The sequence below is a fragment of the Beauveria bassiana genome (genome assembly GCF_000280675.1).
Source record: "Beauveria bassiana ARSEF 2860 unplaced genomic scaffold BBA_S00007, whole genome shotgun sequence".
NCBI lineage: Eukaryota > Fungi > Ascomycota > Sordariomycetes > Hypocreales > Cordycipitaceae > Beauveria > Beauveria bassiana.
Window position 1 is genome coordinate 887,451 of NW_007930842.1, and position 17,315 is coordinate 904,765.

The window sequence follows — 17,315 nt, forward strand, 5'->3', positions numbered from 1 at the left end:
ACGACATCAGTAATTTTTGTGGCGAGACATCAGCAGCTAGAAATTGCCACTGTTTACTACTTTTTAATAATGCCTTCAGATTTGTCAAGTTACTTAGCCTCTAAATATCTCGTTGCCGATCCGAAGCCCAAGAAAAAGAAGCGCAAGCAAACCGCCACATCCAGCGGCTTGCTCATTACCGACGACGATGATAGTGGTTGGGGTCAAGCAACACATGGCGACGACGACGACGCCGAATATGGCCCCGTCACCGTGACAGGCGCATCCGCAGAATTTCGACGCGCAACAAAGAATAATTGGAAAACCCTGGGCGGAGACAACGCGACAAAGGACAAGGACGAAACGGCCGCCGCAGACGCCATCCTAGCTTCCGTCGCCGCCGAGTCTGCCGCCGCGAGAGCCGAAGACGAAGAGATGCCCCTGGTCGAGGAGGACCCCAGCGTCGTCAAGATGAGCGACGGCACACACGCGGGCCTGCAGTCCGCGGCCACCGTCTCGGCGCAGTTGCGACGGCGACAGCAGCAGGAGCGCGCCGAGTTTGAGCGACATCGCAAAAACGCCAAGGAGGAGGAGACGGTCTACCGCGACGCCACCGGCCGGCGGATAGACATTTCTATGAAGCGTGCCGAGGCGCGCCGTGCCGCCGCCGAGGCCGAAGACAAGGAAAGGCTCGCCAAGGAGGCGCTCAAGGGCGAGGTCCAGCAGGAGGAGGCGCGTCGACGCCGCGAGCAGCTGCAGGACGCGAAGCTGATGCCGCTGGCCCGGAGAGCGGACGACGAGGAAATGAACAGGGAGCTCAAGGAGAAGGAGCGGTGGAACGACCCGATGATGCAGTTCATGAGCAGCAAGGAGGCGGCAGGCAAGGGCAAGTCGAAACGACGGCCGGTGTACACGGGCGCAGCGCCGCCGAACCGGTACGGCATCAAGCCCGGCTACCGCTGGGACGGTGTAGACAGAGGCACAGGGTTCGAGGCCGAGCGCTTCAAGGCTCTGAATAGGACAAAGAGAAATGAGGGACTCGACTACGCATGGCAGATGGACGAGTAAAATTTATAGGAATATTAGATACCCGCGGTCAATTGGATGAAGACAGACCCTTCACTCCACATGGCCAAATACAAAACAATGTTGTCATATAAATCCAAGACAAGCAATGTATTAAATCTACGACAAAGTCCCGTGCCGATGTGGCCTCGGGACCCTGTGATACGAAAAGGTTTCCTTTTAGTTTGTACGAGGACGTACAACGCCTGTACCCCATAGACATGGACTTGGTTGCGCAGGCTCGCGACCCTGAATCGTAATCATGCTACTTGCGCTTATACAGCATTTTCCCTGCACCATATCTGCAGATTCGGGTGACTAGTTTAATCCAGTCGTCTCTCTTCATCTGGCCGGGTTTGGTGCCGACACGGGACTGGAAGGGTTTGATGAGCTCCACAATGCTAATGCCGGTGTCAGGAATCTTTTCCAGAATCTCCCAGGGCTCGATACCCGCAGATGAAGGTGGTGGTGATGCACCTATGGTGCTGGTTAGCGTCGAGGAAGGCAGATTCTTATAGAATATGAGACTTACCAGCTGGGGTAGGGCTTCCAGCGCGAGACGCAGAGGGCGTTCCATTGGCGCTGCTTACCAGCTTCATCTTCTTTCTAGGACCAGCGCCATCGGACATTTCACCAGCTGTGGCTTCGCCGTCGCTCGCAGATCCAGCACCGAGCTTCTTCTTGCGTACGACGCCGGGGACTGGCGTTCCGGAGCGACTACCAGGTGCCGTAGCGGCCGTCTTCTTCAATTTTTTCCGCGATGACTCGTTTCCACTTGATTCGGATAGCGCAGGGGATCCTGCACGCTTCAAAGACTTGTTCTTCTTATCCCCGTGCTTTTGTTTGCCTTGAGGTGTAGTAGCGCCTTGCGCGCCCGATACCTTGTTCTTGCCTTTTTCGTCCTTGTCGTCCTTGTCATCCTTGTTTTCGCGCTCTTTCTTGCCGTCTTCTTTCTTTTCTTCATTCTCTTCATCTGAAGAGTCGTCATCGGACTACGACACGTTAGTATAATTACATAGATACAGCGTTAACAGGCAAAACTCACAGAACTGCTCCAAGGATTGTCTTCTGAATCGTCACTTTCATAGATTTCTTCGCGATCTCTCTTGATCAGCGCCTTTCGAGTTGCTTTACCAAACTTTTGGCGTTCAAGTTCTTCTCTCAACTGCTGCTGAAGCTCTTGGTCAACCTGGCCCTCATCACCATCGCCGAAGAGATTGGCACCAAGCTGTTCACGACGAATTCGCTCCTTGGAATCCTTGGTATCCTCGTCGTCATTTCGCTCAAACATGGGGGCTTCATCGTCGTCCTGGAATTCGTCTCCAGACATGTCGATCTCATCATGCTCCATTTTTTCTGCCCGCGATGCCGCTTTAAAGGTGTCGCTCTCAGTCTTGATCATGCCAGCGCCGTAGAGCATTCTTCGAGTAGCTTCCAAATCCTGCTGGCCAGTTTTCTTTTCTTCGTCCTTCATCACCCAGCGACCAACGTCGATTTTTCTGTTCATGTACTCTTCAGCCTGGTCAAGAGTGAAGGCCTGGAAATGCGGCTTTGCGGTAAAACGATACCACTTCTCGAGTGGTACCATGCGGAAAACGGATTGATCTATCATGAATGCAACACTCGATTCTGAGAGAGCCGCGACATAAGAACCAACCCAAACGTTTTTACCATCCACGTCTTCAAGATGCCACGGTAGTGCCTCTTCGTAACGTAAATCGGATTCTTTCTTTGCTGCTGCAGTACGAGGCCCTCTGTTGAACACTGTGCGCTCCTCTTTTTGCTTCTTAGGTTTCTTGGGCACAACATCCTTGGCAACAGGTGCAATCTTGGCTTGATTTATGGCGCGCTGTGCCTCCTTTTCGGCCTTGATCTGCGCTAGTCTCTCTCTTTCTTGCTCGTCGATAGGAACACGCTGAGGCATTTCCTCCTTGACTGCTCTCCCTGGAGGCGGCAAGCGGGCATCTCGCCGATGTAAAGTCACAGGCCGCGAGAAGTCTTCCTGGTCGGTCGGGTCGATGGGCCTCCCGTCAGCCTTGGTAGATGATAGTTTCATGAGGTGATAGCGTATTCCTTCAAGCAAGGCCTTTTTGGTCGTCATGATTGGAATGTCGCTATATTGATATGGCGGAGGTGGCTCGGACCAACCACCATACTGTTTGCGCAGCTCTTCAAGACTCTGCCGGCTACCGTTCTGCGCCGTCATTTGCGATGCGCCAGCAGAACCCGGCTTCTGACCTGCTTGTTTGGCGGACACGGGAGGTTTTGGGCGAGGCTTCGGGCGCATTGGGCGCAGGGGGTTCGGCTTCCTCTTGGGAGGGCCGTTGGTGTTTTTGGGCGGAGGAGCGCTCATTTTGATGACAGTGAAGCGTACGAGATGCGCGATTTGATGGGGAGAGATGCGAGATGTATCGTTGCGCGGGTGCGTAGTGCAGCAGGCAGATTCAAATGCTTAGGCGTGAACCTGCGGCGGCGCCTACTCGCGTCGCACCGCCTGTGCGCTGTCGCGGAAGTGCGTCGGCAATTGAGCTGTGCGAGATAGGCCGCGTGTTTTTCGCGTGCTGTATAGAAATCCGGTCAACTTGTTGGTTCGTGGCGGATGAAGGATCGGGGAGCGGCTGCATGAAGTTGTGGTGTAGCAAACAATGACGATGGAGAACAGGCAGGTAGGTAAGTTTATTGGGTCAGCGAGGCGACTGGGGCACGGGGGGGGGGGGGGGCGGCTGCTGGCTCAGCCTAGCTGGAGCTGGCTTGCTGCCAGTTTACGTTTTTAGGCCGGCGCTGACTTGCCGGAAAAGGTCCGGGTCACTTTCGTCTCAGTAACTGTAGCCTGCAACTACCTATGAATATTTAATTATTGGGCCAGCTTAACTAAATAGCAAATAGCACAAAAGGCTAATGCCGAAGGGATGTAGAAATACCTGCTATGCACCTACCAATCTCACCAGATAATGGCCAAGATACTAGTTAGTTAGTCAGAAACCTGCACGTCAGGACCTACCTAGCTAATCCGTAGGTATCGCTGCAATCCGGATTCATTATTGTGTTTGGCCAAGCCCCCGCCAAAATACAGCCTGTGCGGGGCTGTTGGTAGGGTGCCAAGGTGCTAAAAGGTACCTACATAGGTAGCTGCCTACCTGGGCACCTACTCCTTAGGTACCTACCTAGGTACGTACTGACTTCCTGCGCCACAGGTTGGTACTCAGCCACCCAGAAACCCATGCGAATAACCAGTACCTGGAGTTTTTGTGACGTTGTGATTGGCTAAGAACCCTGAAAGTGACCGCCCACCTCCTCCTCCACTCGCAGCTACAGCTTCCTCATACTTACAGGTTATCATGCTCAAAAGCTGCCAGCGCAATCTGAGGACCTCAACAAGATGCAACAAGGGAGAGTCCAGGACAGAGTCGCGTTGAATGACTCTTCCGTTGCGCCCACTCAGCTATCACAAATCTTGCCAATAACCCAACCTGTTGCTGCAAATGCTAGCGCGCCAGTGCCTCCCCAGATGCCTGGCTTTGCTAGCCCTGGTCAAGTTCCCATACACAACAGAAAACGACCGAACCAGGCGCAGAGAAGGCAGATGAGCTCCCAGCTCTCTATACCTGTCGACGTTCGCCCCATCCATTCATCATACGATCGCCAAGAATTTGACCATGGCTCAAACCAAAGTGGTCAATATACGCCGATTCCACCACACCTTTACTCCAACCCAAATCAATTCAGATCACCTCCACCTCAACACTCACGGGCGCCTCACAGCGCCGGCCCCAGTGCTAACTTTGTGCAACACAACAACCACGGCTACCTTGACCATCAAGCACAAGCTCATCGACCTGTTCAATTCGGGAACCACTTGCAACATAACTCTCGCTTGTCCCAAGGAAATCGATTGGGCAGGACGCCCTTCACTAATGAGGAAGTCCTGAGGCAGACTGCGCTCCTCGACGACCTTCGTCTAATATCAGCATCCGAAATTGATAGGGCGGAAATCGCGCAAAAAGAACGTTTTCGTCTGCGTATCCAAGAAATTTGTCGGCTTGTCATTACTGAGCACGAATGGAATACAAGTAGCAACGCGGATTTCCCACCGTCTTCCGTGGAGCTGAAGTGCTTTGGGAGCTTATCCTCTGGGTTCGCAACTAAGGCTTCGGACATGGATCTTGGCCTGCTATCTCCTCTCTCAAAGCATCAGCCAGATGCTCCTGGATCACCAATTCCTAGACTTATCGAGAAAGCTTTCCTGGACGCCGGTATCGGGGCTCGCCTGCTCAGCCGAACCAGGGTTCCTATCATCAAATTGTGTGAATCTCCTCCTGAGAGCTTGCTCAAAGATCTTGTCGCCCAGCGAGAAAAGTGGGAAGCGGGTTTAGACCAAGACCACCCCGAGTTTCACGGCGAGGATGAGCAAACCGGTGTCGAGACCAAAGACGAGCAGTCCACGCAACAACTAGAACAAGACCGCAAGTGCCTCGATCTCACCACATTCCAGGTCCCGGATGAACAGGGTCAATTTCAAGACTTTCATCTCCGGCAAACTCCCAGGCAGAGTCTCGCCAACTACTCTGCCTTGGCAAAACGCGTATTGCACAAGGCGGGCGGACGCGAGGTCAATTTATCCAATGTACGGGAGTTCTCATCTCGGCATTGGACGATCCTCAATCTAGTTTGTCGATCCTTTGTGCATGGCCTAGCAGACACGTCTCTTCGTCAACGTCTTCTCAAGTACCCCTCTCTTGCATTTGAGCCGAATTCTGAATTTCCACAAAATCGATCACTTCTTGGCGTGTCAGTGCAAGTTGAGGGGGAGCAGCTCATTCAGATGTGGGAAGACTGGCCTATCTCTGCAACACTCGCGGCACTTGACCCCTCTGTTGAGCAATATATTTCTTTCTGGCACAAGTTACAAAGTCAACAAAATTTTGGTCAGAATCCCATCTCGTACACAAAGGAGCTCCAAGTCGCTCTGGAGCGGCTCAAAAAGCTACCCCCGTTTCAGCTTTTACTCCTCGAGCAAGGCCCTGAAGAATCTGTGACACAGTACTGCCAACGAGCCTTGGTCATCATCAAGCATCTTGGGATCGAAAAGGTGGACCATACATATCGAGCTCATCCCGAGGCCATACATAAATACATTGCTGGTATCCGTCGCGACGATGTGCGGAACGATGTTAAGTCGTGGCAGTCAACCACCGACATTTGGGATCTGGACCACATAACTTCCAAGCACAGGATTATTCAGTTGACTAAAGAACTTGAGAGGGCTCTAGCGCAAAAGCTGTATGGCGACCGTGAAGCCGATTTTGCGAGGCATTACATGGACATTCTGCAGATGCCCCTCGAAGAAGACCTACAGCCATCTGGGACACGCACCTTTATTATCCCGCTTCGCGACGATAACCCAGAGCATTTCCTTCGCATCGCAGAAGAGGTACTGCACCTCGACAAATTGGCACTGAACCAACCTCGTGACAGGTATCGCGATCCTCTCGAATTTCCCGAGATGGGTGCAGGGGTTCAGTGCGATATCAATTTTTCTGCGCACCTTGCATTGGAAAACACACTTCTTCTTCGTTGTTATGCATTCACAGATCCGCGAGTTCGGCCAATGGTTTTATTCATCAAACACTGGGCCAAGCTCCGCGGCATCAACTCTGGATACAGGGGCACTTTATCAAGCTACGGCTATGTGTTGATGGTGCTTCACTACCTTGTCAATGTGGCATCGCCGTTTGTTTGCCCGAACCTGCAACAACTCGGTCGCTCAGGAGACCCTCAGATGTGCAAGGGCTATAATGTGAGCTTTTGGCGCGACGAGGTGGCAATTCAGCAGCTGGCAGCCTCCCTCCAAATGAACCAAAACACACAATCTATTGGATACCTCTTGCGCGGGTTCTTCGAGTACTTTGCGCATAATGGCAACTTGAGCACTGCTAACAGGCGAGGATTCGACTGGGGTCGCGACGTTCTGAGCTTGCGAACCCCCGGTGGCCTTTTGACAAAACAGGTGAAGGGCTGGACTGGCGCCAAAACCGTCTATCAAGCGCAAGATCCCAACGAGCCATCGGTGAAGCCTCCAGCGTACTTACCAGATGGTCCATCAGGAGGAGCCGATCAAACAAATTCAGCTACTAAGAGCACAGCTGTCAAAGAAATACGCCTACGTTATCTTTTCGCGATTGAGGATCCCTTTGAAACCGAGCACAACGTTGCGCGCACCGTGACACACAATGGTATCGTGTCGATTCGAGAAGAGTTTCGCAGAGCATGGAGAATTATTCAGGCAGCCGGTCAAGGACTTCCTCGTGATGACCTCTTACTCGCTGTAGACCAGGCTCGCGCAGCCCACAAACCCTCACAGTGTCTTTATGAAATACACGGTCGCACGATGGATGAGCCTTGAGATGAAGGCGCAAATGAGCAGGCAGGGCTTTTATTTTACGAGCCGTGACTAGGGACTTCTGGTCTTTTACGTATCAAAGGGTGTACGCGTGTCAATGTATAATAGTTTACGAAGCAGTGTGTTGTTAAGAGTATCCTAACTTGTGGACTTTTTTGGGAGTTTATCCTCTGGGTTCGCAATCCCAAATTTAAATACCCGCGCCTTGGCCCAGTCTAGCTTCCGTTATCACAGTATCCTCTCATTCGGGCGATTCACCGCCGAGCAACAACCATGCCGCTACTGGATTGGAGAGCAATCTTGGCAGCCTCGGACGAGCCCCGTAACTTGAAGGTCGATTTTCGACACTGTGAGGTTGCGTCCTAAATACCACACCGGGACAGGCTCCGTAATGCCTCTATAACTCTGCAGGAGAAATACCGCCGGCTGCTATTGAGGGACGATCGAGTACGGATAGCTCTGCACAATAGGCTTAGGCTGCTGTTGAACATTCAAGTATTGTGGTTCATTTAGGATTTTCCACCACCTGCCGTGGAGTTGGAAATAGTAGCTTTAGGTGGCGTGGCTCAATATGAACAATACAACACTTTATTCGACCGGCAACAGCCCAAACATGTTGGCCGCTGCTGCCGACTTCGCCGAATTCTTTGAAACGACGCTGCCAGATTTTCGTTTCTTGTGCTGCTTACTTGGCCGCTTGTCCTCGGTTTGCTGTGTCGGTAGTTCGACAAAATGCGCCAAGATCTCACGGTTCCTAGCTGCCGGAGCAGCGTTGAGCAGTTTGCTCACACTGCGCACGTCTGGCGAGTCCTCCAACAGTGGCAGTTTATTCAGTGCAAGTGCCAGCTCTGCGAAAGACGGGCCGGCGACTCTTTTTGCATCCGCCATGCCTGCGTATATCAGCTGCCTGAGCATCCGCAGCGAGTAGTATCCCGCTTGTAATTGGGCTACAAGATGAACAAAGCTCCAGTCAATTATACGTGCATTTTCATCGGGCCAGTCCGCTTGCTGCAGCATGTTCACGGCGAGCGGTGTTCTGCCATCCGCCACTGACCCGCGAACATCGAGAATGATATAGGCGAGCAGCCAGTAGAGAGCGTCTTGCTTTCCTGGTAGCAGGGTTGCAAGTTTCTTGAAAGTATCTGCCAGGTCGGCGACTTCGAAGTGGATGGGGGGTTGGGAGAGTAGCAGTACTTGGCGGCCGCTCTGCTCCTGTGTCTGGACCCTCCGAAACTCATGAACAGGGCCGTTGATACCGGGTAATAGCATGTTCCGCATAAGCGAGTAAGCCAACTGTCTGATGTACCTGCTATTTTCCCATGCAGTGCCCTTCTCGGGGTTGTCAATCAATACCGGTAGAAACATTCGAAAGGTGTCCGTTGTTTCGCTTGGTGACATTTGCAGAAGTAGCTCCGACCAGCGCGGGTCGAGCCCTTCCAGTGCAAGGCTGTCTCCCGAATTCAATTTTGGAATCACGGCTCGCTCTCCTTCTCGATACTGAGCACAGAACTCCTCGTAGCCTTTCTCATCCTTGGCAGGTTCTGAACAAGCCCGTACCAGCATGGCAGTAGTGGTATGCGCGGAGCATGAGCGCTCGTAGGCAAAGCGGTAAATGTCCGAAGGGTTAGAGAGGCCAAGGGTGCGAAGGATTTCTCGTGGTTGATAGATCGCAGCTCGTACGACACCATCGTCACCTCGATAAATGTCTCGCAGGAGTGCAACGCTGCCGGCGCCAAGATCGTGGACCAGTAGGTCAGAATCGGACGTTATCACGATGCCTCCAACTTCCGCTGCAGCCTTCGCGCAATAGCCATCCGCTTCGCCAGGAACGATTTCGACAATCGACTTGTATCTCTGTAAGAGCAACAGCGCCTCGATCACTGCAGGTACTAGGAAGCTCGGGGCCTCGAGCGGCTTGGTCTCGGGCCTGCCATTCTTGAATGCATCTATCGAGGCGGTCGCGACAGATTCGGTGACATGACATCTTGGACAGCCACGGATATTGTAGCCGCGAAAGGAAGATAGTTGGGATGTGCTTTTAACAGCCCTTTGCATCCGAATTGGTAGTTTGCTCTTTGGCAAATATCCATCAAAGTAGATCATCTTTCTACGTGGGACCAGTCAGTACAAGCGTAAAGAGATTAAAGATTTCCTTGGCGCTGAGGCCAATGTGACGTCTTACATGACTGTGTTCTGGGAAGCTAGATTATCAAGCCACGCCGCAGCTGTTGCACCCAATAACTTATAGGAAGGGTGGTCGACGCCATTGATGCGGCACACATGCAGGATATGATGCGCAAGACCAGGCCCATCCACCACCACGTCTACATCCTTGAGCGCCACGTGCTGTACATACGGCTCAAGCGTCGAAATGAGATGTGGAATACCCATGACCGGATTATCTGCAAGACTTGCGCCGTGCTCTCGAACGTTGCGCTGGTGCTGGGTAGCCAAGCGTTTGTCGGTCACCAAACGGGGAGGACCAGCAGTGTAAGCAGCGTTGACCAGCAGCTAAAATGGCCACATGGCCATTTCGTGTATGCCTTGAGTCTCAACGGAGGTGGCACGAGAAAAGATTATTTCGGAATGCTCAGTCCAGTTATCCTATCACGAATCAGCTGAATCCTGGTGTCATGATGGCTGTCAGTCTAGCAGGGTTGGCGAGCCACAGTCCCACCAATAGCGGGGATTGAATCGCACTGTAAATCACTGTATTTTAGGCGCTGTGTTAACATGTGCAGCGGGACGAGGATGAGCTTAGTGGCCGAACACAGTAGCCATCATACCGTGCCGTCCCTCATTTTGGCACAGTGCCCCATCCTTGCTGGTGGGAATAGAATTGGTGGCAGAGAAAAAACTGCCCCCAGGTTTTTCTTTCGTCTCTCTCAGCTTTCTCGTGTCGGACCATGCCTATGGCGTGAGCTCTACAAAGACAATGCGCAATACGCTCATCTTTGCGGGCAATTCGTGCCCAGTTCTCACAAAACAGATTTGTGAGAATTTGGGCATGCAGCCGGCCGACGCAGAGCTGACTCAGTTCTCTAATGTGAGCTATCCTGCCCGTCTTCCACCAGCAACAGCTCCTGCGGCGAGGCTAACCTCTTGCTCCAAAAGGGCGAGACCAGCGTGCGGATCCTCACGAGCGTCCGAGAAAAGGATGTATTCGTCGTCCAGTCGGGCAGTCCCAAGATCAACGACTCTATTATGGAGTTGCTTATCATGATCAATGCCTGCAAAGGCGGCTCGGCCAACAAGATCACAGGTACGGGCTGAGTCACAGCTGCTGCAAACAACATGTGGGGTTCTGTGTTGCTGACGGCTTTTGCTTGTTTTCAGCTGTGCTTCCATATTTTCCCTACAGCCGTCAGTCCAAGAAAAAGTCACATCGAGGCGCCATTACCGCTCGCATGTTGGCCAACTTGCTGAACGTCGCTGGTGTCAAGCACGTTATCACGGTGGACCTGCACGCGTCGCAGATGCAAGGATTTTTCCGATGTCCCGTCGATAACCTGCATGCCGAGCCCATTATTGCGCGATGGATCCGCCGTAACGTGCCGCAGTGGAAGGAGGCCGTTGTCGTATCAAAGAATGCTGGTGGCACGAAGCGCGTGACATCTCTCGCCGACGCTCTCAAGCTAAACTTTGGTATGGTGACGACGGACCGCAAGCGAACTACCAACATGTCTCATAGCATGATTATGAATCATTTTGATACGGAGGATCGTACGCCCGCGTTGGAGACTACCACCTTTGCTAGCATTCGCCTTAATAGGGATGCTGAAGAGGTCTTCGCCTCTCAACAGGCTCAGGCCAGAAAAACCATCATCTCGGCCGACTCGCAAGGATCTCCCAAGCGGTCGCACGCAGCCACGGAAAAACGCCAAAGTGGAAACGTGACGCCAACCCTCAATGGTAGTGCCACACCGTCGACAAACTCGACCGGCCCAGCTGCCCAGGATGAAGATGGCTACGATGACCATAGGCCTCAAGAGGTCACTCGCGGCAGACTAGTCCACGGGCACGTTGTCGAAGACGACTTTCCCTCTCCCGAACAGGGACACAGCGACGGTGAGGAGGACCCAATGGCCATGTCACGCGCCTCTTCCTTTTTCGTTCCGGAAAAGCAGGCTCTTGGTGGAAGCAGCGACCCCACTGCCAGCTCCGATGAGGAGGACAATGTCTATCAAGACACCAAGACGGAACACATGATTACCCTTGTCGGTGATGTCAAGAACAAGACTGTCTTTCTAGTAGATGACATGATTGATAAGCCCGGATCGTGGATTGCCGCTGCGGAGACGGTCGTCAAGCGAGGCCGAGCCAAAAAGGTGTACTGCATTGCTACGCATGGCGTGTTCGGTGCAGACTGTCTGGAGCGACTGCAGGCGTGCGAATGCATTGACTCGATTGTCGTGACCAACAGTTTCCCCATTAGCGAGGACCGTGTCAAGGGCATCACCAAGCTCGTCATTCTCGACCTGTCGATTCTGCTTTCGGAGGCTATCCGGCGCAACCACTACGGAGAGTCAATCTCGCCTCTGTACCAACACACAGACTGAGTCACCCTGCTCGCTAGCAGAGTGCGACGACCCATTTGCATCATGATGGCTCATGTCGAGCTGACGAGGCCATGATTTCATATCTACTGCTTTTTTACGCTAGCGTGGCGTCTTTGGAAGGTATTTTGCAGTGGCTGCTGATTCTTTTTCTTGCTTATTATCTTTACGGGCGAGCAGCATGTAGGTTGGCAAACACGCACTGTTTTCCAGTTCTCTTCGTCGCTTAGCGCCGTGACTTTTTCCTTTGCTGTACGTGAAGGGGGTTCCTGAGCTTTGCAGCCTCCTTTCGCGTAGACCTCTGAAGGGAGGTCTGACAACAGCCCAGAATCCTCACAACAAGTGCCCACGCACACAACACCCCGGTGGTGCTGCCACTTTCGGCAGCAAGGGCCCGATTCATCTCAGAATGGGCTCTTAACGGAACATCGGTAGATTGAACTCTCGTTCTTAGAAGGCTCCTCAATCTGGTCACTTTTGTGACCGCCGCCTTCCGGCGCGTGGGTGAGGGGCAAGAGAAATTTTCGAACATGTCATTAGACTCGTGCACGTATGCTGTAGATTTTGTTCAGTATTTGGCAGAATCTGTCCATGGAACCTTGCAATACAAATCTACCATGTTGAACCAGTTTTTGTTTTTCCATGTCTATGCTCTAAGTTGCCGTGTGCTCTAATTCCCTCGTGTTACTTTGTTACAACTGGCCGGCTTGCGTGTAACTTATGCCGTCTTGCGGTACATGTTGGCTGGACCAACACCGGCCTAGGTATACCTGTCAGAAGGCCGTATTGAAGAAGGACGCGGAGATTTCTTACCTGAGACGTGGGAAAGATGAGCGAATCGGCAATGACAACGTTTTGTCGGCGGGTGACGTTGAAGACGATAACCTCGGCAATGTCTTGAGGTGTGAGGGGCTCCATGCCACTTAATGCAAGTTGTTAACACTTGAAAGATGGAAGAGCGAAGCAGGTGGGACTTGAAGCTCAAATATTTGACTCACGCATAAGTAGCATCGGCCTTGGCCTTGTCGCCGCGGAAGCGAACGACGGAAAATTCCTGGCATTGACTGCTTAGCTCACAGGGGGGTTTCTCATTGCAGCCAGGGGCGTGCCTCGTTAACTCACCGTCTCGGTCGCGCCGGGGTCAACCTCCATGACGCGAATCTTGGTGTGCATGGTCTCGCGGCGCAGGCTGTCGGTGAAGCTGCGGACGGCGGCCTTGGTCGCGCAGTAGATGGATCCGCCGGCGTAGGGCTCGCGGCCGGCAATGGAGCCAATGTTGACTATATCGCCGGCGCCGCCGTCCGGGCGAGCAAAGAAGACGGGAAGAACGGCCTGAGTGACGTTGATAAGGCCCGTGACGTTTGTGTCGAACATGACGTTGATGTCGGCTTCGGCAATGTTGCCGACCGTCTCGACGCCGCGGACGCCGCCACTGTGTTTGTGTGATGTCTCGTTAGCTTTCATTTGCTTGTAATTTCTCATTTTTGCAAAAAGAAAAAAAAAGTTATTTCATCTTTGCCCTTTAAGATCATAAGCTGAAACGGGAGGACAGGCAGACTCACGCATTGTTGATGAGAATGTCGATATTCTTGTACTCGTCCGGCAGCTTGCCCACAAAGGCGCGCACCTCGTCGGGTTTGCTGACGTCGAGCTGCAGCGGCAGGATCTTAACACCGTCGCCGACCTGCCCGGTGATGTCGGCAGCAATCTTCTTGATGGTGTCGAGACGGCGGGCAGCGAGGATCAGGCGCAGGTCATGCGGCTGCGCGAGGGCAAACTCAAGGGCGCAGGCCTGGCCGATGCCGGCGGAGGCGCCGGTGATGAGGATGGTCTTGCCGGCGAGGCGCTGGCCGGCGGAGGCGGGGACGACTTGCGAAGTGGGAGACATGGTGCGAGCAGCAGGTGTGGTATGGAAATGTCGAGCGAAGGAGGAGGTTCGGCGGCGATTGGCGGGGAGGGAGAACGGTGCGGGCCGGGGTCGGGCGACGGCGGGCAAAAGGACGCTTCGCGGGGATTGCTCGATTGCGGGGGAGGAGAATGTCGACACTAGGCGGCGCGATGACGAGACGGGCCCTGGACAAAGAAGACGCGGGTCGGAAGCGCGAGATAGAGGCGCACGAAACGAGAGGTTCATGGAGAATGGAATCCCGGCTTGGAGTTGGAAGAGAATTGGTTATTGGCCGATGTGGCAAAGGTTCGCCGGTCCGGCCAGTGTGCAATGATTGTGGAGAAGTCTATGAGGGTGCTTACAGAAGGCAGCTTTTGTCACTATTCGATTACCTTACGCACAAGTTCCAACCAGAGTATATTTTTTTTTTGCTTATACCAGCTAGAGTAATGCTCTCATCCCTGATAATTGCTTCGATAGAGCCGTTGCTTACCGAAAGAGGCCGCCGATGATAACTGTGGCGCCAACCGTTGGCTCGTCACCAAATTCCTCTAACTACAACCTCGTGGCTTCTCTTCCACGAAATTGGCTCATCACTTCTTTGTTCGCATTCTCGCAATCTCATACTTTTGTACCTGTCAAGGTTAGGTTATTCCAATAATAGCAACGTCAGGCACAAATCCTCTGCCAAAACGCCTAGCCACCTCTCAGCCGCCTTATTCGCAGCCTTGTCTGTGGCGGTGCGACGCGCAGGCCTCACTCACCTCCTTCTTAGCCCGCTTTAGCCCTACTGGACCTGGTAATCGCCGCCTATTTATTACCAGCATCTTACCTGACCATTCCCTCTCCACGATGAAGCTCATTCCGGTAGAGGCATTGCTTGCCGCCCAAGGCCCAGCATGTCGTCGTTCAAGTTTTCTGCCTTCGAGTACGACCCGCTCCCAACGCCCACCAGCGTCCGCCTCTTGACGGTTCGAAATCCGCTCGCAAAAGCATCTCCCACAGTCTGTGGCGTCACTCTGCTCTCCTGCAAGCTGTTCACCGTCGATCTCAAGGACAAGCCCGATTTTAACTGCCTCTCTTACACATGGGGAAATCCGAACCCCCTGGACCAGAGCAAAGACGGCAGCGAGGACCCATATGCTCCGCACAATCAGTGGCCCATTTCTGTCAACGGCAGGCTCTTCTTCATAACAAAGAACCTCTACGATGCTCTGTCCCAGCTCAGGGTAGACGAGTGGTCTGATGACGCCAAGGTCGATTCGCGCTTTGAGCCCTACGACAAGACCAGACTAATACAGGCTGCTGAGGATGGCCGATACGACGACGTGGAGGATTGTCTTCGCCGCGGCGCCAACGTGCACAATGTGGACTGCTTCGGCGAGACTGCTCTTCATTATGCCGCAGAGAATGGCCATCTGGACATTGTCGAGCTCTTGCTCTCTCAGGGCGCGGATCGTACCGCGATTGACAGCACCGACCGCACACCGCTGGATTGCTGCTTGCAGCGCAAGCGTAGGCGCTACCTCGATATAGCCCGCATACTGGAAAACACATCGGATACTTCTGTAACAGTCTCGGGTCCCGGAGTACAGCACCACAGATCCAAGCCCATTTGGATCGACGCCATCTGCGTGAATCAGCACGATTTGCTCGAGAGAAACATCCAAGTCTCCATGATGACACAGATATACGGACAAGCCCAGTCTGTCATTATTTGGCTCGGCGGCTTTGATTCAGAGGCTTCCACCGAGTTATACCACTCTCTGCCTACCATTCTTTCCTCCTCCGTGGAGTGTTTCAAACGCTCATGGGAAGCTTGGCACCGTCGGCGGAGAAGAGGCGAAAGTGATGAGGATGACCAAGAGGTTCAGAACGAAACCATTCTCTCCTCTGACAGCATAAACATTGTTCTGGAATTTGTACGCAGGTCCTATTTCCACCGAATATGGGTTCTGCAGGAAGTTGCCTTGGCGCGAGACGTCCGAATCATGTTTGGGGGCGACGACCTCCCGTGGGCTGCGCTCTTCCAAGTCTTTCAGTCTGCCATCGACTTTGAATATGTCGCCATGAATTACAACACAACTCTCGTCAAATATCGTTACGGTGATATGGGCACTCTAGCCTGGTCGTTGGCTGATGTAAGGCTGCACTCGCGCCGCACCAAACTCGAGGACACCATTGTGACCACGCAGCTCGAGGCCCTTCGGGAAAGCAACCCCGATTTTGTTGCTATGGCGCACGATTGGTGGTGCTCAAAACTCCCTCTTGCGACGCTGATTGCCTTGACTTGGAACTTTGCCGCCACAGATCCTCGCGACAAAATCTTTGCGCTCTTGGGCATTGCGCAACCCATTCCTGGCGACGAACCCATCGTTCCAGACTATCATAAGACCATTACTGAAGTATTTACACAAGTCGGCAAGGCTTACATCCAAGCGAAGGGGGACAATCGATACCAAGACTGGAGAAGCGGCGAGATTGAAGACTTTGAGCCACTCGAGGCGCTGTCCTTTGTTCAGGATATTAGTGAGCACCATGAGGGCTGGTGTTGGGTGCGCCCATTCGCCGACACCCACAACCTGCTACCCCGGCCTGACGACTTGCCGTCCTGGGTACCTTCCTTCCACTGGCCGCTCGCCACGCGACGACTCTTCAGCACAAAGTTTCGTGCCGCCGGCTCGACCGTCGCGCGTATCCACCCGTTCGAGTCGGATACTTTGCAGCTCAACGGCCTGATGGTAGACACTGTCGCTCACGTCGAGAAGCAGCGCCACGATCCGGCGCGTTGCTACTGCGGCACGGCTAATGTCCTAGAGTGGCTCCGAACCATGGCCACCGTCGACTCCATCTACCCGACGGGCTGCGATCGCGTCGAGGCCCTGTGGCAGGTCCTCAGCGCAAACTGTTACCTCAAGCGCTCCTTTCCCCTCACCGCCTACAGCTACGCCGAGGATCCCGTTGGCGAGGACTTTGCCGATTACATCAAGAGCACTCTGCCCGCTGAGCTCGTGCACCTTGGGCTGTGCGACGAGCATGGCATCCCGGACCCCGACACGGCAGCGTGGCTGCGCGACGTCTTTTGCAAGGACACCTCGGGCTCGTTTCCAGACGTCGAAGATGTCTTGGCTGCTGTAAAGGTGGCAAAAGAAGAGGACGACAAGGAGGACGAGGATGACAACGCCGGTGGAGAAGAAGAGGATGAAGGAGAAGGGAATGACGGGGAGCAAGCAGAAGCAAAGGCGGCTAGTGGTGACGGGCACGATGAATCTCAACACGACGATGCCGACGAGCAGGTCCCAAATCATGATGAGTCGGCTGGAAAGGTTGCCGCAGTCGATGGAGGGGAGGAAAACCCCGCCAGCGCGGAGCAAGGGAAAGAGGAGGACGACAAGGAAGAAGAAGAAGAACAAGAGAGAAGAAGAAG

The 17,315-nt window shown here is 53.5% G+C and overlaps 7 protein-coding genes across 7 annotated transcripts in view; 4 read left to right on the forward strand and 3 right to left on the reverse strand.

The window, feature by feature from the left end:
- Positions 1-69: 69 nt before the first annotated feature.
- On the forward strand, positions 70-1,047 carry BBA_03511 (Pre-mRNA-splicing factor cwc26; the record flags this gene model as incomplete). Its single annotated transcript, XM_008598608.1, has 1 exon — positions 70-1,047. The coding sequence occupies one exon, from the start codon at positions 70-72 to the stop codon at positions 1,045-1,047; it is 978 nt and encodes a 325-aa protein (XP_008596830.1).
- Positions 1,048-1,309: 262 nt separating this feature from the next.
- Positions 1,310-3,397, reverse strand: BBA_03512 (transcription initiation factor IIF subunit alpha; the record flags this gene model as incomplete). Its single annotated transcript, XM_008598609.1, has 3 exons — positions 1,310-1,521; positions 1,577-2,036; positions 2,090-3,397. The coding sequence occupies 3 exons, from the start codon at positions 3,395-3,397 to the stop codon at positions 1,310-1,312; spliced, it is 1,980 nt and encodes a 659-aa protein (XP_008596831.1).
- A 1,026-nt stretch (positions 3,398-4,423) lies between these two features.
- On the forward strand, positions 4,424-7,447 carry BBA_03513 (caffeine-induced death protein; the record flags this gene model as incomplete). The annotated part of the gene is made up of 1 exon (XM_008598610.1): positions 4,424-7,447. One exon carries the CDS (start codon positions 4,424-4,426, stop codon positions 7,445-7,447), a length of 3,024 nt encoding a protein of 1,007 aa, XP_008596832.1.
- A 585-nt stretch (positions 7,448-8,032) lies between these two features.
- On the reverse strand, positions 8,033-9,835 carry BBA_03514 (uncharacterized protein; the record flags this gene model as incomplete). The annotated part of the gene is made up of 2 exons (XM_008598611.1): positions 8,033-9,551; positions 9,627-9,835. 2 exons carry the CDS (start codon positions 9,833-9,835, stop codon positions 8,033-8,035), a joined length of 1,728 nt encoding a protein of 575 aa, XP_008596833.1.
- A 544-nt stretch (positions 9,836-10,379) lies between these two features.
- BBA_03515 (ribose-phosphate diphosphokinase) lies at positions 10,380-12,003 on the forward strand (the record flags this gene model as incomplete). Its single annotated transcript, XM_008598612.1, has 3 exons — positions 10,380-10,490; positions 10,559-10,706; positions 10,781-12,003. 3 exons carry the CDS (start codon positions 10,380-10,382, stop codon positions 12,001-12,003), a joined length of 1,482 nt encoding a protein of 493 aa, XP_008596834.1.
- Positions 12,004-12,718: 715 nt separating this feature from the next.
- On the reverse strand, positions 12,719-14,134 carry BBA_03516 (short chain dehydrogenase; the record flags this gene model as incomplete). Its single annotated transcript, XM_008598613.1, has 5 exons — positions 12,719-12,760; positions 12,814-12,922; positions 12,999-13,072; positions 13,123-13,432; positions 13,563-14,134. The coding sequence occupies 5 exons, from the start codon at positions 14,132-14,134 to the stop codon at positions 12,719-12,721; spliced, it is 1,107 nt and encodes a 368-aa protein (XP_008596835.1).
- A 653-nt stretch (positions 14,135-14,787) lies between these two features.
- Positions 14,788-17,315, forward strand: part of BBA_03517 (Ankyrin and HET domain protein) — a gene marked incomplete at both ends in the record, with an annotated part of 2,889 nt that continues 361 nt past the window's right edge. The window contains one exon of the mRNA XM_008598614.1: positions 14,788-17,184. Within this exon, the coding sequence (XP_008596836.1) occupies positions 14,788-17,184 (2,397 nt within the window). The remainder of the gene's footprint in view (positions 17,185-17,315) is intronic.